Source organism: Gallus gallus, chromosome 23 (genome assembly GCF_016699485.2).
Source record: "Gallus gallus isolate bGalGal1 chromosome 23, bGalGal1.mat.broiler.GRCg7b, whole genome shotgun sequence".
NCBI classification, from domain to species: domain Eukaryota; kingdom Metazoa; phylum Chordata; class Aves; order Galliformes; family Phasianidae; genus Gallus; species Gallus gallus.
In genome coordinates, this window is record NC_052554.1 from 5135882 (window position 1) to 5157723 (window position 21842).

The following is a 21842-nucleotide window of genomic DNA, read 5'->3' on the forward strand; positions in this document are numbered from 1 at the left end:
GCAAAGGGTTTGGAGAAGTAATCAGCAGTCAGATGGTGCCAGCTGTGTAGTAACCGCATATCAGGCTGCCTGGTTAGAGCTGATTGAGAAAGTGGGGTTTAACTGAAGGCTCGGGTTTGATGACTGTACTTAGCATTTCAAATACGTTTTCACATCTATTTTGCACAACTTCTGAGGTCGCTAAACAATGTGGGCTGAACCAAAACGTCCACTGAAATAAACCCCTGAGATTTGGGGCATTTGAAGTCTGGATCCAAATAGCTGTGACTTGAATGAGTTTCCAGACCAAACCCTTTGGAGTGTACGGGTGGGATTTTCAAAGGAAATGAGAGGGTGTTAAGCAGTCATTTCCCATAGGCTTTTAAAAAACGAGTGTGTGTTTTAGTTTCTTCTCAATTTTCCCATAACATTAATGTGGTAGAGGAGGGCACCCTAAAGGCTGGGGTGAAGGTTAATGGACGCGGGATATTTGCTTGTGGTTCCTCCAAGCTCCCTGCTCTGCCTGCTGTTCCCTGTTCAGGAGGGCTGGCAGTTCTGGTGCCTGCAGTAGCCCACAGCTGGGCTTGACTGCAGAAGCTTTGGGCCAAGGATGTTTATTTTGCCCTCTGATGGGATCTTTATAGTGCAGCCCTATGGAGCGTTACCTGGAGGTGTGCAATGAGGGATGCCTGCAGGATGCACACACACACACACACACACACACACACACACACACGCAGTCCTTCATGTCATGATGTTCATCCCCCCCTTTCTGCCCCACGTGGCTCAGTTCCCAGCAGGTGTGTGCAGTGCTGCTTGCTCACCACCCGCGTGTAACGCACACTCACCCCAGCGCAGTGTGGGGGATTGATCTGAGCAGCAGGGAGGATTTTAGGGCATCGACCCTCAGGAAGGAGCTGCAGAAAGGCTGACGAATAAATCAATCACGAGTATTTGCCACTGTGGAAATACATGCGGGCGATCTCAGCCTTAAAAAAGGTAACCATTGATTTTTCTATCAGCTTGGCACTTAATGTGTTGGTGAGCGTAATGAACGCCATCACATCATTAGTCCCAGGCAGCATTTTCACTTATTTAGCGACAGGCCAGACGTTACCTGGAGTTGCCTGTGCAGCAGGAGAGCACGAAGCAGCTGTGTCTCCTTTTGGTTCCTGATACAGCCTATGGAGATGGTAGCAGCATCCACAGCTCTTTCTGTGCATAGCGCCTGCAATCACAGAGCCCTCATTTCCATCAGGGCCTCGTAGTACACACAGTAACATCTGACAACCTTGCAGACTGCCTCTCTGTCCCCGTCTCCATCCTCCTCTCTCTCTTTTTCTCCCTCCCTGCATCTCATCGGTTGTTTTTAACATTTCTCTGAGCCAAAGCCTCATCCCTGTGCCCGATTGCCTTCAGCTCCCTGCGGAGGGATCCTGACGGGACCAGCAGGGGTGATCCTGTCCCCGCAGTACCCGGAGCCCTACCCGCCGGGGAAGGAGTGCGACTGGAAGCTGACCGTCTCTCCTGATTATGTCATCGCCCTGGTATTTAACATGTGCGTACCCCAGAGCTGCTCCCTTCTGTGGGGTGGGGAGGGGATGCTGTCAGAGGGGCGCTGCCTGGCTCTGGGCTGCCTGCGGGCTCAAATCTCCCTGGAGGAAGCAACCCAGAGCTGGTAGGACTGGCCCCGAACATGACCGTGTAACTGGTGCAGGATAGGAAAACCCTGTAGCATCACTGGACATAAACTTGACTGTATCACCACTCCTTGATGCTTACATGTGTGCAGGATGGAGGTAGGGGTGTCCCATCCTTAGCTGGGGAGCTGGCTGGGGGCAGCAGCTGCCTCTCAGCATTGTGGCAGTGCAGCCCACCCAAACCCCAGCCTGGTGTTCTCCGCGGGCCTTCTGCAGCATGCCGATGCTTCACACGCCCTTCCTTTATGTTTTATTTTTCTTTGCAGCTTCAGTTTGGAGCCTGGCTATGATTTCCTTCACATTTACGATGGACCCGATTCGCTCAGCCCCCTGATTGGAAGCTTTTATGGCTCCCAGCTACCTGAGAGGATAGAGAGCAGCAGTAACAGCCTCTTCCTCGCCTTCCGGAGCGATGCATCTGTCAGCAATAGTGGATTTGTCATTGAATACACAGGTAAGAGCTATCCAGGGGTGCCTGGCCCAGCTTAACTCATCAGAGCACTTGGGATTCTACCACAGTGAACCACAGCTCTGTCCTCTCCTTAGCAGAATATGCCATTTAATTTCAGCTTTGAGCAGCAGAAACAATCAAACTATTGAATGGTTGTTAGGAACTCCATGCCATACCAAGGATTTATGATTTATTCTTAGCAGCAAAAGCAGCTTTGTCCAAGAAAGAGATGCAGACCTACACACCCTGTATTGGGATCTGGATCCGAATCGTTGATATGTCATTCAAGAGCAATTGGGTGACTGGAGGTGGAGGTGAGGATCACAGAGGTGGATGCTCAGCTCTCTTTGAATCAATGGAGCTCTCCTGAAGTCTGTACATTTTGCTTTGTTTAACATTCTGAAGCGTTTACTTAAAAATTCAGTAATGATCAGTAACAGGAACAGAATATTCAGTCCACAGGTCTGTGTATTACTACAGCGATCACTTTTCTTCTTGCTTGCTTGAGGAGGGAGCAAGCCCTGCTTTCTGGTGGCTTCGGCTCTCTCTGTGGGACACACGGGCAGTGGTTGGGGTTTTCCCTGGCTCCTGTTAGCTCTCTGTTGGTGGAGCAAGCTGAGATTGACAGACCTGGCACTGCTGCTTGGGGAGATAGAGAGCAAAAGGGAGGCTTTGGCAGAGCCTGTTGCTTGTTTGTAGGCAGAAGAATAGAGTTGTTACACAGCGTAGTTAAAAATGTGCTCTGAAAAACTGGATCTGATGAGCCAGGATTACGCAAGACAGAAAAATAAGAGCTGCAAAAAACAGAGCTATGAAGAAATGGGTTCTTCAGGCTTGTCTGGTCTATATGTACGAGCTTGCTGTATGGGGAAAAAAAGCAGTAATGGCTTCAGATGTACTGGATGTGTGCCACTATGAAGCGTGGCTTTGCGTTCATGGCGTGTGCTGTGAAACAGGCTGCTGAGTCCTGTTGGCCCAACTGCGTGCTGTGGGAGCAGTGATGGTTTGTGCTGGAGAGCTGATGGGCCGCCGCTGTGCTTTCAGTGTGCTCGGACACTTCCTTTCCCAGTGCCACCTCCATCAATCGCAGGTGGTTCCTGCTATTGAGCTCACCTGACCAAAGGTTAAATGATAGCAAAATGGCAGTTCCCGTTATTCATACAGAACAGATGGATTTCCCTGCAGTGAAGATGTGGGATAATAGGATGAAGACAACCAGCGCTGCTTAAGATCAGAGAGATTAAAAGTTTTCTGCTATCATTAGAATGAATTTTACTGAAAATTAAGTCTTGGGTTTCTCTTCTTTTCCTTTTCGGGCAGTTATTAAGTGGTTAACAAATGAAATCTCATTAAATTAGGGTTGTTGTGTGATGCCTTTTTCTCCTAAACACTCCTACAGTGTTAATCATGCCTGCATGCTTCCCAAAAAGCCGAACTGCTGGGAGGAAAGAATGAGGCCTTAGGTTTGCTCATTAATTTCCCCACACTTTAAAAGGAGCCCAGGATTCGAGTCTGATAAGCAGCAGAAAATAGAACTTATGGGAATTGAAGGAAGAAGAAAAGAAGAGCGGGGGGGGGGAAGTGTGAAAGAAAATCAAACACCGAGCTCAGCTCCTTGCCAGCGTGGAATCCCAAGTACAGTTCAAAGACACTGCCCCACTGCTGCCCCACTGCTGCCCCACTGCCTCCCCGCTGTCTGTCAGTGCTGCAGCGCACCATAGGCTTTTGCCCCTACCTCCCTGCATGCCCTGCCTGACCCGTGTCAGCTGTATGTGAAATGCTGTTAATTACCAGGGGCTTTGTAGTCCTCTTCTGGTGATATTTGGGTGGAAAAACAAAGCAGCCATCTGTCAGCCCCTCCTTGAAATCCCGCATCTTCCCTGGGACTGGGACTGTACCGTTAGCCTGCAGCTATGGCGTGTGGGGTGAATTTCAAACAGCCTCCCTGCTTCAGCTGAAATTGTTTCAGGGGCAATGGCTCTTCTAGAGAAAGTCGTCCTCTGGGGCCAGGAGGAGTGGAGAAAACAGGGAAAAGAACGAGTTTGGCTTTTATTATGCTGATTTTTGTGTGGAGCGTGGCAGTGAGAGTGAAGTGGGAATGCAGCAGTGCCACAGAGGTGGTGGGGGGCAGATCCACAGCTCGGCCGGGTCCCCATTTAACCACACTGATGTGCGACTGCAGAGGGATTTCTGATAGATGAGCACACATCTCTGCTTTGTACCCATGATGCACCGTCAGCTGCAGAGCAAAATGGAAAATCAAACTGAGGTTACTAGCAGAAAGCAGAAGTGCACATACACGTCAGTGTGGTGAGGTTTGGTTTACAGTCTGCATAAAGCCTTGGCTGGGTTCAGAGGGGAAGGTGTAACTTAAGTGCAAGAGTTGGGGGGATTTCAGGTGGGGAGGAATGCATCCTTTGGGGTGAGTGAGCTGTGCTGAGCAGGTTTTGGCTTCGAGCTGGAAAAGTGCTCTCCTCGGGCATCCTGTTAAGGGCTGGGGATGTTATAATAGTCCTTAGCAAAGTGCTTCTTTGCAACACCAGCTTGGTTAGTGCTGCTGTTACTGAAAGCAGCTTGCTTTGCTCGTAGCAGATTCACTGGAGCCTGACAAGCATTAGTCTAGCAAAGCAAAAGGATGATAAGTTCTTCATTACACAATAGGAAGGACAGTGACAAAACAAAAGCTTAAATACAGGAAAGACATTGCTTTCAATTTCCTAAAAATCATCCTTTGTTCCAGTGGTTGCCTAAGAGTTTTTTTCAGACCTTTCTCTCAGTATCTCCGTACATTTTCGCTTTTGAACCAAGATTGCACTTCTGTGCTTCAGTTGTACTTGGGAGGTTTATGGCTGCAGAGCAGCACCAGCTAAGTCCCCAAACCTGACTGCAGTCCATTTAAAGGAGCCCTATGTGTGAGGAGCTCCATTCAGCTGTTGCCATAAAATGCCACCAGGTATCCTGAACTAATCTGGGTATGAATATCTGTAGCAGGGACTATCTTTTCTAACTGGGAAATCAGCTGAATTCTAACAGTCGGTTGGCATCACATTATCTTGCAAACCACACAATTCCATGTTGGTACACTGATATTTTTCAATGGAGCCCACACTTTGTTGGTGCTGTGCAAGGCAAGCAGGCATTTGGAGAGCTCTTCCCAGACCATCTCCCTGCTGTGTGTTCTGTGAGCATGGTAGGTCCATGGCCATGGGCACAGAAGTGGGTCAGACCCCATCGGTTCCCACCTCCATCCCCGCAGTGTGCGCTGATGCTGTGCTGCTGAGCAGGGCCTGCACTGTGCATTCAGGTCTGTTTCCTCATGTGTAGGGCACGAAGTGGGAAGGAGTTCCCAGGTGAGGTGCTCCAAGCAGGAGATTTTCTCATGCTTTTTCAGCGCTTCCTGTTTCTGTTTCAGGCCAAAAGTGAAGAGGCGTGAAATTGAAAGCAAATGAAGCAAAACTGATTACTTTTCACCCATCCAGAGGAATGGGGAAAGAAAAAAAAAAAAAAAAAAAACCCTCACCTTATTTCAAATCCATTATTATTTTGCCAAAAGTATTTTGCCCATCCTGAGCATATAAACATACACTCAGCATTACTTATGGGTTATTTAAGGTGGAAATTCCTTGCAGAAATACTGTTGCGCACAGTCTGTTGCAGGGCAAGCTGTTTAAAAACCATCTAGTACTGTTTGCTGTTGAAACAAATGGGAAATGATGCTCGAGCCTGAAACAACATCATGTGAAAGTACAGAGGTTTTCTTTGGATCAGACAGTCTGGTTTGCTGGGATGAGTGGGAGGAGGCTGTGCTGCGCCTGGGCTGGGAGATCCTGATGTAATTTGTCTTTTCTTCAGTATGTGATGACTGCTGTGAAAAACTCTTTTAAGCATTTTCTCTGGGTGTTGCTTTAAGGCTTAGAGCTTGTTAAAGGCTTGCATGTGTTCACAGGCATGGAGCTCTTGATGCGCCGGGGCAGACAATGCTCTTTGATGGAGCTGTTCTGAACGTGCTGATAAAAGCCTGACCTCCCTGTCTAGGAGCTCCTGCAGGCTTTGAGTTTTCCTTGGGAAAGAAGAGGGGAAGTGCAGAAAATCTCTGCTTTCCCTGGGCTAATGAGCCAATTCTCGTGGCATTTTTGTCTTGATTCTTCTCTAAACATTTGGCAGCCTGACTCCATCTTAATTGGGACATCGCGGTGAAGTCCTCAACTTCTAAAGTGGGTGATTGAAAATAAGACATTAATTCTAAATGAGCAAGCACTGTTCTCGCTTTGTAGCCCAATAAATCAAAGGCTGCTCTAGCTGTGGCTTTTCTGCATCCCTCTATGAGTCTTTTGCTGCCAACACGCAACCCAGAGCTTCCTTGAGCTTGAGCTCCCGCCTTCCTTTGTACCTCTGAGGATGAGTGGGGCCGTTCAGCTGGAGATGTGCTGGTGTGTCAGGAGGTGAGTTGTGTCCCAGAAGGCACAGAGCCTCAAGAGAACAGAGGAGCGGTCAGGAATGACGGGAACACATCAGAAGCAGCGGGGCCATCTCAGCAATCAGCCAGCGCTCCTTTGAGCAGCCTGCAGTGACTTGAGCGCTGAGCATCGCAGCTTCTCAAAGAAAGAGCAGAAGCTGAGATCAAGGGCATGGCTCGGACGTCTGACAGCTGGCTGGGAGGATGGCTGCCAGGTTGAAGCCACATTAACTTGTGAGATGAAAGGCAGCAAGGCTGTTCCTAGCAACACAAGAGGCGTAAAGTGGTCATAAGAAACTGTTGGGTGCAGCTTTTGTATGAAAGGGTCTAAAAGTGAACGTTGGCAATTCAGGGAGATAAAGACTTGCGGAATGAATAAATATTTTGGAAACGCAGATGAAACACATACTGTTGTGAAGGGCTTGTGTGCTGCAGTGGGCTCTGGGCTGTGCATCCGCCCTGCTCATCCTCAGGGCGTGGGCTGCCTGATGCAAGAAACAGTTCGCTCACTTCTGTGGGCTGTGATGACCATTCTGCGTGTGAGGAGCACTGAAGGTTTACCAGTCCATGGCTCCCAAAATGGGGAGTTGGTTGTTCTAGGAAAAGCCAGTGGCAGCTGCTCCTGGTGGTAACATCTTGCTGCCTTTTGGACCCTGCTTCTGGGATCTCTGGGACAGCTGTTGTGTACAGGCAGACATAAAGTGGATCCTGTTTTTCACTGGGGAGAAAGAAAACAAACAAAAACAAGACCTGGGGGCTTGGCTGTTTTCTCCTTCTCCCTCCAACGCCTCCCCAAATGCTAAAAGCCCGTGATTTAATACTTAAACACATTATAATTGTTCGCAAACCCATTGCTCTCAGAAAAACCCTCATCTTTAATGAGCAATTTCCAAACGACAAAAGAGCAGGATTAATCAAAGCCTCTAATTATATTTTGTGCAGGAAAAAAAAAGAAAAGAAAGAAAGAAGCAAAGAAAAAATGCCCTCAGAAGAAGGAAAGAAACATCCACGTCCTGAAGGCTCTTAGTCTTTACTGGAGTTTTCATATGTTAATGGAGTTTTTAACTCTGCAGGGCACAGTGAACAGAGAAAAATGCCTTCATTTTGTCTAACTGCTTGTAATCATTTTGCAATAATTGCAGCCATGCTGCACATCTGGAGAGTCAACCAGCTAGCACGTGGCAGTGCGTTTCACAGCGAGAGCAGACAGCTCTCAGACACTGGCATGATAGGTGCCAATGAGGTAATGTGAACAGATGTAGCACATCTGAAATGTAGTGTATGTTCAATCTGTGTTCAATATGTCCTGGCTTGCAGAGTTTCCTGCATCCTCCTGTGGAAGAGGGAGAGTGAGTGTAGATAGTTGTCTCGTTGATTGGATTTTGAGCACCAGTTAATGCGTGTGAACTGAAGCTTTCCTTCTTACAGTGTATTTGTACTGGAGCTGAGCATTAGTGAATGATCTGGACCAGAATCTGACCCAAATAATTCCTCAGATTCAGCAGCTTGAGAAAATGCCTGAAAACTAAACCCTGCAAGTGGTGCTGGTGTTTGTGATATGCTTAAGTGAGAATCTGAAGCAAGGAAAGCCAAAAATTATGTCACTGTCCACAATTTGAAAGCAGCTGTACCAGACCAGTAAAGATGTTGGCAATTTTGTCTTGCAGAAAATCCCAGAGAATCATGCTTTGATCCTGGATCAATTAAAAATGGTACACGAGTGGGTACAGATCTGAAACTGGGGTCTACAATCACCTACTACTGTGATGGAGGGTATGATATCGAAGGGGTCTCCACACTGACGTGCATAATGGGAGAGGATGGGAAACCTGCGTGGAACAAACCCCGACCTACCTGTACAGGTAAGGGAAAAGGGCCCAGTGCTAAAACAGTTTATTCCATTGCAGCACTTGGTGTTACTTTTGTGTAGAACTGCTTGCAAAGAGACAGAAACGTGTTCTGTAATTCTTCCATTTCTAACACCCTGGGATCAGGAGGAGTTGACTTCATTCAGCATTCACTTAAACATTTGCTTAACTGACTCCCTGCTAATCAAAGCCCTTAAGCATGTGCTGTCCTGAGCAGGGTCATAACTGAGAAGACAGACAATTTTTCTTGCATGTTCTGTGTTGTGTTGTGTTTTTGTGTGTGTGTTGTTTTCTGGCTGAATGAGAAAATGGTTTAAATGATGGCTTTGCAGTTACACCTTCTTAACATAAGAAGTGGCAGAAGAGATAGCTGTAGTCTGATGGCAGGAAGAATGGGATCTTGGGCTCCTATCAGAACTAGGCTTCTGCCACTGGGAAAGGCAAAAAGAGCAGGAGCTCATGCTGTCAAGCCCTGAGCTCTGAGAGCAGATGGAGAGCAGTGCAAATCACCCATTAGGCTACAATACCATACATGGCATCCCTTAGCCTCAGCATGGTCTTAATAATTAAATGTGAAGCAGGCATGAACTCAGGTTAGGATAAGCCTTATTTTTCTTAATAAGAACTTGCAGCGAGAGCTGCAATGCCTGAAGCACAGAATCGATCATAGGTCGGGGCAGCTGACACTGCACAGAATTACAAAACGTGTGCAGAGATGGATTTGAGAGCAGCAGGACAAAGGCTGGTGGTTCTGGGCAGGCTGTGGGAAGGGTACACTCGGTGATCTCCTCTCGTCTTTGTCTTACAGCACCCTGTGGTGGTCAGTATACGGGCTCAGACGGTGTAGTCCTCTCTCCAAATTATCCCCAGAATTACACCAGTGGACAAGTCTGCTTGTACTTCATCGTCGTGCCGAAGGACTACGGTATTTTTCTTTCTTGACAGATTTTCAGACACCTGATTTTGTTCTGATGAAGCAGTGGAATAGATGCATATGTAAATAGATGTAAGGGAAATTGGAAGATGGCACTGTTGCATGCTAATTGTGCTTTGAGGTCATTGAAGCTTATGGAAATTTTCTGAATTTCAGAATTATCAAAAATGAGGAAAAAAAAAACAAATCTAACAAAAGCCATGGTGTTGTCACTCCCATTCCAGTTCCTGTGCTATATCCAATTGTGCAGAGTTGAAAAATCAGCAAGAAGTAATTCATGGTGCTTAATACTAACAGCAGACTCTGAGAGTACAAAATGTATTTGCCATAAATGCATCCTAACCGAGGTTCTAAATAATCTGTCTGCATGAAGAAGCACGTGCATGTGTAATTTTGTTGACATGAAGCTATATGACTTACAGGTAATACTGTGTAAATCAAATTGTATTGCTTGAGCAATTCCAGGTGTGTTTTGAAGATTCTGACAACCTCGTTCAATGATTAGGACTGAACTAGCTCCTGTCTGGTGTCATATGGTACCTATGGTCAGCTAATAGAAAAGCTGTCAAAACTGGAATAGTGGCTTCCCCAGGCTGAGAGAGGGCAGGCACTTGTATTGTTTATTATAACTTGCTTACAAGAGTAAAGTTTTCTTATAGATGTTATTTTTCTTGTATGTTCATCATGACGTGTGCATGATATGCTTGTAAATGAATATGGTACAGTTACAGATTAAAGGAAAGCACCTTTTAAGAGAGGAAAGGGAAAGCTTGCTGGTAAATGAAGTTCTGACAGCACTAAATCTATGTTTTGGTAGCGTGCTGGAATGAGCTGATATTCTGTATCTATTTGCTCATTCAGTCTGTCTACTGAATTGAGACATAAATGCACATTAAAGTCAGAGTCATTTAAATGGATCATCATTCTTTTAATAGACTCCAGTGCCACTTAATTTTGGTCAGTTAGGATAAAAGCATGGTGGACATTGCAGGAACATTTGAGGCAGGTAGCTTGATGGGTATTAGTATTGGTTAACATATTTTCTTATTAGAAAGGAATTCAAAGCTCTGTAAGAGCACTTGCACTGACAGCTCTGGCAGATGAAGGTCTCTAAATTCTGTTATTTGATACAGTTTCTCAGTGCATCATATTGATCTTGTTCTAGACAGTCCCTGTGGCCTTTTCAGTTGTTTATGATTTCCCTTGCTAAGATAGCAAGATGTGAAATAAGGATGCCGTTCAGTTCAGTTATAAGCTCCCTTCACTTGAATTGCCCTTCTGCCCAAATGGATCTGGGTTACATCTAAGTTCTTGACGCTAACTGATGAAATACTACACTGTACTCACACTTCTTAACCTGCTTTACTGCAGCTGATCTTGATACTGCCTTAAGAAACACAGTATCTAATGGGCTAGACAGTCTTGGTCTGCAAGTGTGACTTCTGCCAACTACAGGATGACAGCTAAATTAGTTTTTTTTCTCCACCCGTTACCTTTCAGTGCCTTCATTGAAAGCAGCCAGGAAAACCATTAGTGGTAAATGTTATGCATTTCCCATCTCCTTCACTTTGCTGGTTCTGCGGACAGCAGGCATCAGAGTGTGCTGTCGTCACTTTTTGAGTGTTCCTAGCATCAAAGCTGTGCTGGAAACCTGAATATGCAGGAAACAAATGTTATAGCTTGGTGAATGATGAATTTCACAGCAAGAGACCTCTCAGCTTGTGAACCTGCAACTGGGCTCTTACAACTTGAAAATGCAAAGGGAGGAGAGAAAGGCGGGGTAGGGGGTGAGACTTCTATGGGCAGATTTGGGAGGAAAAGAACCTGTTATTTTATTCTGAAAAATGAAGATAAATAACTGAAGTCTTCTGCGCTAGTTAAGCAAACAAACAAACAACCCTCTGATCCTCTCATTATTTTTTCCTCCTTTTTTATAACTCTGCATGCCCGCCGGCGCACTGACAGTGTGTGCAGTGAGACCCAGAGCACTGAGTGGCCTTATTAGCAGTCTCCATAGACAGGCCTAGGACTGGCTGTTTGTAAAACTGTGAGCGTCCTCCTCCCTTACAGTGGTCCTCCCTGGCCACAGTGGCACAATCTAGAAATTAATTCCTTCAGAGCAGAGACTGCTCTTTTGTTCAGGCTTTGTACAATACCTAATGCAGTGGGAGCCCAGTTCACAACAGAGGCTCAATATAAATAATAAATAATTATCCGTTGGTGAAATTATATACCTTGTGTTACGTAGGCAGGCAAATGGGATGATTCATAAAGCAGTCCCTTTTGGCCTATGAATCAGTGTTAAAGCATACTGGCAGACAAACACGGGGGAGGCTGGTTGCTGCTTCTGTTATGCTGACTTTGTGGATAAATAAAGGGCTCCCATCTTCCGGGGCTGTCAGTCAGGCCCTTGTTATCCTTGCCAGTTTCCTGAAATAAAAGCGCCTGAAATGCCTCAGCTCAGGGCCTGGCAGCGTAGGCCACAACTTGGCCTGGCTGTGTAGGCCTCAACTCGGGGCCTGGCCACGTAGGCCTCGGCTCAGGGCCCGGCTGTGTAGGCCGCAGCATGGCCCGGCCTGCCTGATGGGCTGCCTCTCTCTGCAGTGGTCTTCGGGCAGTTTGCCTTCTTCCAGACTGCGCTCAACGACATCATCGAGGTTCACGATGGCCCCAACGAGCACTCCCGGCTGCTCAGCTCCCTCTCAGGCTCTCATACAGGTAGGGACCTGCCTCTGTTCCCATGGAAAAAAGTAAGCTAAAAGACAGTCTGATATTTAATGCTTTGCTCTGTGCAAAGCAGTATTATGTGCAAGCTCTAGAGAAGCTTCGGTAAGCCACTGATATAGCTGATGCTGTAATCTGTCTTCTCTGTTTTTATTCTTTCTCCTCATCCAGGTGAATCATTGCCATTAGCTACCACCAACCAGATTCTCATCAAATTTAGTTCCAAGGGTCAGTCTACAGCCAAAGGCTTTCATTTTGTCTACCAAGGTGAGTATAGCTGTGTTCTGAAGGTGTTCTTGGGTAGGTATTAAGAGATAATGGTCAAAAATACATCTTCAAGTGTTGTAAACAGTATTAACTGCCTTTGGTATCTATGGGTCACTGTGCACTTTCTGTCTGAACAGGAAATACCAAAGGAGATGGAGATTATTTTGGTAGCGGGGGGCTTGCAGGTGTCTGTGGTTCCTGGAGGTACTTAGCATTCAGACCTTCCACTTGCACTCAGCCTCAGCCCTCGCACATCCCAGGATTAGTATCAGAAGTATCTCATTGAATCATGCCTGCATACACAGTGAGTTCTTGAGATTTATACCCAAGCAGTTTTTCCCACTGGCATTTTATCATATTTCTCAGCGTAAGCAGCTGAACACTTGTCTAGCAGCTCTGTAAAATCCTTCCTCTCTGCGTGTCATAGGCTTAGGTCCCCTGCTGTCAAACTTTTGCCCTTTGATCCTTTCAGTAACAGCTTGCATTGCATCGAGTGAGTCCCACTTAGAGATTTTAAAGTAGTAAACAGAAAGTGATGTACAGAAGAGTGGGAAAACAGAAGTGTTTTTCTCACCCACATGCTTTGTCTAGTTGTGGTTCAGCCAAGCATTCACATGTGTTACTGTAAAAGGGGCCACAGGAAGCAGGGACTACTTGTACCTTCTCCAGGGATGAAGTAAGGCATGTTTTGGATTTTGTAGTATCCAGAGACATGTTCTTTTTAATTTCTACCTAATTATTTTAAAACAACCATAGTTCTGATAGTAATCATTACAGATTTTTCCAAAACAATTTTTTTTTATGGGATCAGTAAAGATTACTTCCTCCTTTCTGTGTGCTGGTTATGAGCTGCACACTCCTCAGTGATTGCTGCAATAGTAAAAGCAAGAGGAATGCCTGGTTTTGACCTACCTGGATGGGATCTAATAGTATGTACTCTGATTTTTATACACATGAGTTCTGCCTCTCTCAAAGACTCCCCCATCCAGTGCTGGAATATGTACGGCAAGTTCCCATGAGGTTAAGGTATCGAAAGCCTACATTTGAAAGCAGTCTAGACTGGAGAGCAGAGCTACAGGGTCAGACACATATGCAAGATTCTTGTGGTGGTTTGGAGAGAGGCGAGGCAGATGCTCATTGGCTCCAAATGGCTGCGCTGGGGCTGTCTGAGCAATGGTACAGATCCACAAGTTTTCTGGCTATCTTGGTTTTAGCCAAGTTGCACCTCACCACAAGTGGATTGTTTCTGCCTCTCCATTCCCCTCCCAGGGCTGACACATGTCACAGCTCAGTGCCTCACTGTCCACTTTCCCAGGCAGCCTGTATGTTGGCTGGGGGGCCATCACGTGTGTGGCTGCTGAAGGAGTCAGATGCACTGTGGGTAAAACAAAAACACAGAATTATTTGACATTCATCTTTCTGAAACAAATTAAAATCAAACAAACAATATAGCTAATGTGCTCATCATCTCTGCGTTTTCCCCCATCCCAGCAACTCAGGCATTAAACACTAATAAATTGCAAAGCAACTCAGAGATAAATACGAATTGATTTCTTCCTCAGCAGCAGATATTTCTTTGGCTCATACTTCCCTCCAGTTTTTCTGTCAGACTCTCTCTTTCTTTCTTTAACTATTGTTTTCAGTATTGAACAGGAATGCAGACAGTTTCAACAATTGGTGATGCTGTATCCCAACTTAAATTCCCTTTTTCTTTTTCTTACCCTTCCCATCACAAAGAAGCTTGTTTAAAATTACTGTCATTTGTAGTAAAGTGGCCAAGAGTGCTGAGAAACCTTAAAGGGTTTTCTGCTGAGGTTCTATCATTATATTGCAAGCCAACTTTTCAGAAAGTCGTTGCTGAATTCCATGGTTTCTCTATGTAGAAATTATCTTTCGGATGCAGTGATACGTGTTCTGAAGGCACACAGTCCTCCCTTTAGAAAGCATCCATGGTTCTGTACAGTCCTAAATGCTTTTATTTCAAGTAACACCGGAATGGACAGAAGTTTGGTTGCAGTGTTATTTCTCTTCCTTCCCACTGGTTGTGCTTGGATTCAGCCGCTCTTTGGGGTTTTACTAGTATCAAGTTCATGTGTTATTTTTCTTGGATCTTTAACATGACAACAAGAGAAAGGTAACTCACTCCTGCAAAGCTGCATTGCCTGCCCTTCCTGGTCCTGACCACGACCTTTGCTGGGCTCTGGCACAGGTTGTGCTGAACAATTGCAGAGCCAACAGCCAACCCCTGTCCTCACAGAGCTTACTGCCTGTACTCCCCTCCTGTACTGATGAGTGTTTACAATCTGGACACTTCATATTTCCCAAGCGTTTGCTTTAACCATTCTGTTCACGTTTTTTGTGTGTGTGTTTTTTTTTCTCTTTGCTTTGCAATTGCACACTCACCTGCTGATGGTTCCTGTGCCACGCCAGCGGTTCCTCGCACCAGCGCCACGCAGTGCAGCTCAGTCCCGGAGCCGCGCTACGGCCGGCGGTTGGGCAGCGACTTTGCAGTGGGGGCTGTGGTGCGCTTCGAGTGCAGCGCCGGCTACGTACTGCAGGGCTCCCGCAGCATCGAGTGCCTCACCATGCCTGGTGCACTGGCTCAGTGGAATGTCTCTGTACCCACCTGTGTGGGTAGGTATCCTGGGAATGGGGGTGAGCAAAAGGCAAAATGATACAGCAGTTTGTGCTAGGAAAATGAGTGACAGCTTTTGGGATGGTTAAAAGGAAACCGAGAAAGCTCTTTCTTACTTTGCACATGCAAACAGGCCTGTTTATGAACAAGAGCAGTTAGCCTTAAATATTTGAGAAAGGACAACTGGATCCAGTTCTCAGTTCTGGAATCAAGGATAGCATCTAGTGTAAATAGGATCTGAAAATGCTTTCCTCTTCTTCAGAGGAGAGCAGCCCTGAACAAGTTCACAGGCTGAAACACTCTGCGCTGCCCTCACGTCAGAACTGCTTGCAGCTGATGATGGAAGTTACCTGGGAGAGTTACTGAAAAGAGTTTATTCCTACAAATCATGTCCTTAAATCATGATCCAATTCTGCTTGTGGTTTTTTGGTTTTTGTTTTTTTTTTTTATTCAATGAATAAATACTTTAAAGAGAATGTTCTTGTATAAAAGCCAAGTCCTTTCATGTTCAAGCACTGCTTTGCTCATTCCAGTGCCATGTGGTGGAAATCTGACCGAGCGCAAAGGCACCATCCTCTCCCCTGGCTTCCCAGAGCCGTACCTGAATAGCCTCAACTGTGTGTGGAAGATATCAGTCCCCGAGGGAGCAGGAATCCAGGTACTGAGTTAGCAGCACAATACAGAAAGGAGAAAACACAGCATCTAGTGCACTTAGAGGCTTTGTGTTAGGAAGCTGAGATGGGTTGAATGTGTAATTCTCTGGAATCAGACATTCATTTACACTGCAGCTGCCATAAGTGGGTAATATTCCCATGGATTTTTGCCTCCTGGAGGCACTCTCCATGGGAAATAGTTGGAACCATGTGGCTGTTTTGCTGTAACAGAATAATTGTGATATTTTGGGCAAATACCTTTATACCCCTTGATTATGCAGCCTTGAAAGCATTGTAAGCTGTACCAAGGAAGAGCAGCTTGCTCAGAGAGCCGGTGCAGCTTTGTTCTGCCAGCAGAGTTACAGCAGTATGATTATACAATTAGAGCTTTGCTGTTCATTGTCTCCAGGTAAATGGGCTCTCCAGGTTTTGTGTGGTCCTTATCGTTTCTCTGCAGAAAGAGTCCTGCCTGCTAGAGGATGGTGAGAATTAAGCCCAACATTAGAGACCAAAGTTTAGATTATGTTCCCATTCAGCACATGTGCACTTCACCCTACAGAAAGTATCTCATCATGCATTACACTGGCATCAGTTGATGCAGAGAAGATGGATTCTTTAATAGGTTCATTCTTCTCATTAACAGAGGGTTTCTGTCTTCTTTTCACCTCTTTGTCTGTGAGGGTTTTGTTCCCGAAGTGCTTTTATTTCTCTATCATGGTTGGCCAAAAGTCTTGCACGTGGATTCCTCCCTCTCTGCCATATTGTGCTTCTCTCACCAGTTATACTGAGACGTCAGGTCTGTGCAGTTGGATTACAGTTCTGTTTTTCTGCAGGGATAGTCTTACGTGATGTCACCAGTGTAACTCAGAGCTGAAGCGAGGGCTGGGGAGCGTGATGGCCAAGCCTGGAACACCAGCTTGTGCCCTTTGCCAGGTCCAGCAAATTCCCATTTTCTATCATCTGTTTTTGAAGCCATTTAACCTAGTGTTTTCAAAAGCCTCAGCGCTTATTGTCAATTTCTTTCTGTTAATCTGAAATTTTAACCATGCTCCAAACCCCTAAATGGCAGGGGGATCCATTTAGCTCAGCTAAACATCTCAGCAGTTGAGGCAGTTTGCAAGTTGCGCGGGACTCCTGGGATCAGGAGGTGATAATTCACTTAATTTTTAAAGTGATGTAAATAAATGTCTGTATTTTGCACTGCTGTGTTCTGAATGCAGACTCTTGCTGCCAGTTTCTCAGCCCGTGGAGCTGTTTTTGTGTACATCTGCTGAGCTTAGAGGAGAGCAGCTATTACAGCAGGCTGCTAAAAGCATTTGTTTCTCACCTCTTTTGCTGTGCAAATGCAGCTACTGCATGTAGAAGTAGCAAATGTAATGTCAAAGAACTGTTTTAAAGGATTCTTCCTTCCTGCTACATACAATATTTTGTGAGAGAAGTAGATGTTTGGGGATCTAACACAGAGTGTAAGCAAATAACAATGAAAGAGTGCATCCTGCAGCTGAGTGTTACCATGTCAAACCTGAAGCTGAGTTTCCAGTTCTAGAGTGGTGTTCTAGTTCCAGTTTTAATTCTCTATAGCCATGCAGTGTCCAACCTGAGTCCCATCTGTGCCAGGAACACCACACCTCCCCACCCAGCTCTGCCCCTCCACATGGGCAGGATGCAGGGTGATGTTCTCCCTGACAGCAAACCAGTTCTGATACTTCCAGTGGAGGTCCTTTGATGGAAGGAACCTGGCCTGCTGCAATCAGCTCGCCCTGCACGCACCACCCTGGTCACCCACTGCTGAATGCAACATGCTCTGGGTTATTAGATACTAATTTAAACATCAGTTTACCCTCATTTTGTACAACAATTAAAGGTTAAACAGCTGTAAAGCAGAGGAGGAGGTGAAATTAAAGCTTTCTTAGTAGCGGCGAGTCACTAGTAGGATTTTTATGTAATCCATGTATGAGCAAGCACTTCTGCCATGAATTATTCATTCCTGTAGCAAACCTTCCTGGGTGAATTAATTTGTATACATGGCAGTAAATAGATGCAGATCCCTTGTGAATCCACATGTCAGACTTGAATTAGGCCCTTAAAAATGTTTATTCCGTTAAGTTGGGGACATGGGGGTGGATAAATAATTTAAAAAATGTAAGAGCGAACAAAATGCACATTCTCAGCCCATGGCCTCTCAATAATGTTAGTCACAACAGGAATGTAATTATATGGGCTGAAAGGTATTGACGTGGTCAGTGCCATCAGTAATGGCTCTGTAGGGGTCATTGCAATTTCTGTTAGATGAACTCTTACTTTTTTATTGAAAGAAACTTTGCTGGAACTTTTTCATCTGCTTTATTATTCAGAATAAATCAATGAGAAAAAAAGGTTAAAATGGCAGAAATCATGGCATTTGATTTTATGTATTTTGTGTTTACCAGAGCAAAAGGAAACGAGGTATTTGGAGTAGATGTGTAAGTACAGAATGAGAGGGAAGAGGAGAGTATAAGAGTGCACGTGTGAGCATGCTGTCTAGGTTTCCAGTGTGTTGAAGTCTCTTCCAAGAGTTCTGTCCAGCAAATGTGTCCTGCTGAGCTCAGTGCTTAAGGGAGTAATTCTATTGAATTCAGCAGGGCTGCTGAGATCAGAAGCATCAGGCTTAGTAGGAAATCTCCATCCAAAGAGACCTCAAAGAATGGAGGCTCTCCAGTAAGCAGATGCGTGAGGGTGGATGTAAACACACATCTACCTGCCAGAGCTGCCAAACCTTTCCCCCCAAATGCAGGAGTGGTGCTGAGCAGCAGTGCCACTGCCACGGGGATATGGAGCCTTTTGTCAGGGGCCTATTCTGTGTTCCTGGTTGTCTTTAAGAACCTCGTTTTTAGGTTGGTGGCCTAGAAAATAAGTTTGAATGTCTGAAAAATTCACCTAGATCATGCAGATTCAAGGGGTTTTTTCCATGTAATCTTGGCTCTCTCTCACGTTTGCTGTCTTAGGCAGTTCACCAGACCAGATCTACAGCCCAGCTTATTTTTCATATTGGGTCACTGAACACTTGGACTCCCAGTACTTAGAAATAAAGGCAGAATTCATTTGAATAATAATTAAGGAAAACAAATCTACCACGCAATTACATCTCTATCATTACAAGAGCCGCTTTTCAGGGTAAATGCAGATTTATGAGATACCATGATATTACTCATTTAAGGTTTGTATTGAAGTTCTGACTCATGGAGTCAAGTGACTTGTATAAACCTTCAAACCCTATGGTGCATGGCAGAGAAAGGTGGGAAATTTGAAAATGCAACTTGAGCAATGGGATTAAAAGCTGGGAAGCAAGACAACTGCAAAGAGCTTCGTTGGATTAAAAAATATTGTGATATAATGGAGGTTTCCTTCTTCTTGTAATAGTTTCTGGGTGGCTAATGATTGCTTTCATGTGAAAATAGTGCCGAAGTCTTCAGGAATCTCTTTTTTTCCCCTCCCTTTCGTTATTACTTTAGATACAGGTGATCAGTTTTGTCACTGAGCAGAACTGGGATTCCCTGGAAGTGTTTGATGGAGGAGACAACACAGCCACCATGCTGGGAAGTTTCTCTGGTATGTGTTCAGCACCATGTTCAGTGAAATGCATCGTGCAAGCTTCATTTCAATTAGCATCAGCTGGACTTCAGCACATACATAAAGTTAAGCATATGTTTAACTGCTTCACAGACATAACAGATTTAAGCACGTAATTAAAGGGAATCGTATGTTTTGTTGAATTGGGAATTTGAACATTGTATGCCTGCAGGAAATATTGCGTCTTAGAAACAAAGCCATTGGTTTGGGTTTTTTGTTTGTTTGTTTTTGTGGGATGATGCAGTTACAAAGTCAGATGCTTAAAGGAAAGCAAGAAGTCTGGGGTGGAGACCTGACAGCCCTGGCTGAGGCTTGCCTGTGATCTGAAGGCCTTGGAGAGGTTTTTCAGTCATCCCCTTTGGTATACATGTGCTGCAAATGGCCAGCACCTTCAAGCTCTTCCTGCAGCAGTGAAGTGAATGCTAGTATGTGTAGCTCTGAGTTTTATCTCTGTTACAAAAACTTGCCCTAAGCTCATCTTTATTATTTTAACCCTTGCTGGAAAGCAATGTACTGCGGATGAGCCTTTTTTGTTTCCCTTTTATCCACCTCCCCAATGTGCTCTGGCATTTTCTCTAAGCTGTAATAACTCGTGACCACTGCCCCAGCCTAGGAGTTGTGCAGCACTGCTGGGTTGTGCTAGCTCATATCACTGCACAGGCAGGTTCACCTACCTGGCTGATTGCACCAAAATGGAGCAAGGGCTGCAAAACAACATTTCTCCTGCTTAATACTGGGGAACTGCAGCTTTTGGCAGAGCAGGGAGTAAGAAGCAGCCCAAAAGCACTGTGAAGCTTTGAAATAGCAGAACCACTTGCCAACCAGTGGCCCTGATTCTTGATTGCTGAATGAGCACAGGTTCAGAGGGCTTTGAGGCTGGTAGTGAGAGTCATGTGTAACGGCTGGCAGACTCTGCTCCCAGAGCTGCATTTTGGATAGAACTGCCTTGATCTGCTGCTGCAGCTTCCAGGGAACGAAGCAGGAGAAGGAAACTGGAGCTCCACCCACACTGTTTCCCTTCAGCAGTTCCTTTCTCAGTGCTTTTAGTCTGTCTGGTCTGTAAGTGGTGAAACTTCACATGATGAAATTCATCATTATACTTTGAAAAGGCCATTGCAGAGAGGCCTTGGGTATTTCTCAATTGGCCTCATTAGAACCTGATCAAAACCAACAGAGCTTGTTAAGTTAAAGGACTTTCTGTTCTTAGCCTCTTCTGCAGCAAGCCTCTGAGGATATGAAGGAGGAAAAAAGAATCCTCTTCAGTGTCTCTGTGCACCTCTTGTTTTCCCAGGAACTACAGTGCCTGCGTTGCTGAACAGCACTTCAAACCAGCTCTATCTGCATTTCTATTCGGATATCAGCGTCTCTGCTGCTGGCTTTCACCTGGAATACAAAAGTAAGAGCAATGCAGCCTTGATCTCACGGTACCTCTGGGTAGTGGGGAAATGGCTACAGAGCTGTTGCCTTGTAGAGGTGGAAGCTGTGTAGTGTGGGGAAGGGGCAGTGAGCTTTAGGGCCCACGTGTGCGTGGTTCTCTTTTTCTCAAACTGCAGAGAGGTAGTGAGTGTAAATGGAGAAGAGGATGTGTGGGGTCACAGAGTGGCTTGGCAACACTGTTTGGTTCCTGTGTTGTAGTACAGCAGGAGTTGTGGAAGCCAAAGTATTAAAAATTCATGGGGAGTTTGCCTGTTCAACACAGTGCTGTAATCATAGCTTGGGAAGTGCCTAAACGGTGCTTGCCAGATACTAGGAGGGACTGCCTGCTCTTTGCCGTCCTTCCCAGGCATTCAATATTTGTCATTGCAGGTGGCAGCATACAGGGCTAGGCAGATCTTCATAGGATTGTTTAGGCTGGAAGGGACCTCAGGAGGTAATCTCATCTAGCCTCCTGCTGAAAGCAAGGTCAGCTATGAGATAAAACTAGATTACTTGCATCTTTATGCAGTCTGTTTTGGAAAAACTCCAAGGATGGAGACTGCACAAACACTCTGGGCAGCCTTTCATGGCAGGATCAGCGCTGCAGCTCCTGGCCATCTTGGAACTCTTCCTGCTGAGCATGTTCCACTTCTCTGAGGGTTTTCTTATGTGGTGGGGGAGCAAAACCCCCCCAGTATTTAAGTATTTAAGGCACTGTCTAATGGATGTTGAGTAGAGAAAACAGGTGTAAAATGGCAGCTCTCAGCTCTATTCAGTGCATCTAAATTGAATGTTCAGCCAACAGTCATTGGACAGCAAGCAGGCTTGTGCATTTGCAGGGTACAACAGATAGGGGTGTGACAGGGCCAGGAGCATGCCTGGTGTACATGCAACTCTCAGAGGACTGGTTAATGCACAGTGATGGGCTGGCCCTGTTCCTGCATTGGTAGCAGTGATGCTGAGCGGATGAGAGATGTGCTGGGACTGCTGTTGTGTTCATGCTGACTTCCTTGGGGCAATGCAAACATAATTGTTTCTTGCTTGGACACCAAGTCTGACAGTTGCTTTTGATCACAAATCTTGTGTTCGTCTCTGAAGCCAGCCAGTGTTCTGTTTATTTTTTCCAAAGTAGAAAATAGATTTGAAAGTG

The 21842-nt window shown here is 45.6% G+C and overlaps 1 protein-coding gene across 4 annotated transcripts in view; it reads left to right on the forward strand.

Moving 5' to 3' along the window:
• Positions 1-21842, forward strand: part of CSMD2 (CUB and Sushi multiple domains 2) — a 232004-nt gene that overhangs the window by 155099 nt on the left and 55063 nt on the right. For all 4 annotated transcript variants that reach the window (XM_040651777.2, XM_015297825.4, XM_046903586.1 and 1 more), the window contains 10 exons: positions 1399-1537; positions 1946-2133; positions 8254-8448; positions 9263-9379; positions 11993-12106; positions 12284-12379; positions 14810-15013; positions 15548-15672; positions 19159-19255; positions 20568-20672. In XM_040651777.2, coding sequence (XP_040507711.1) covers positions 1399-1537; positions 1946-2133; positions 8254-8448; positions 9263-9379; positions 11993-12106; positions 12284-12379; positions 14810-15013; positions 15548-15672; positions 19159-19255; positions 20568-20672 — 1380 coding nt within the window. The remainder of the gene's footprint in view (positions 1-1398; positions 1538-1945; positions 2134-8253; positions 8449-9262; positions 9380-11992; positions 12107-12283; positions 12380-14809; positions 15014-15547; positions 15673-19158; positions 19256-20567; positions 20673-21842) is intronic.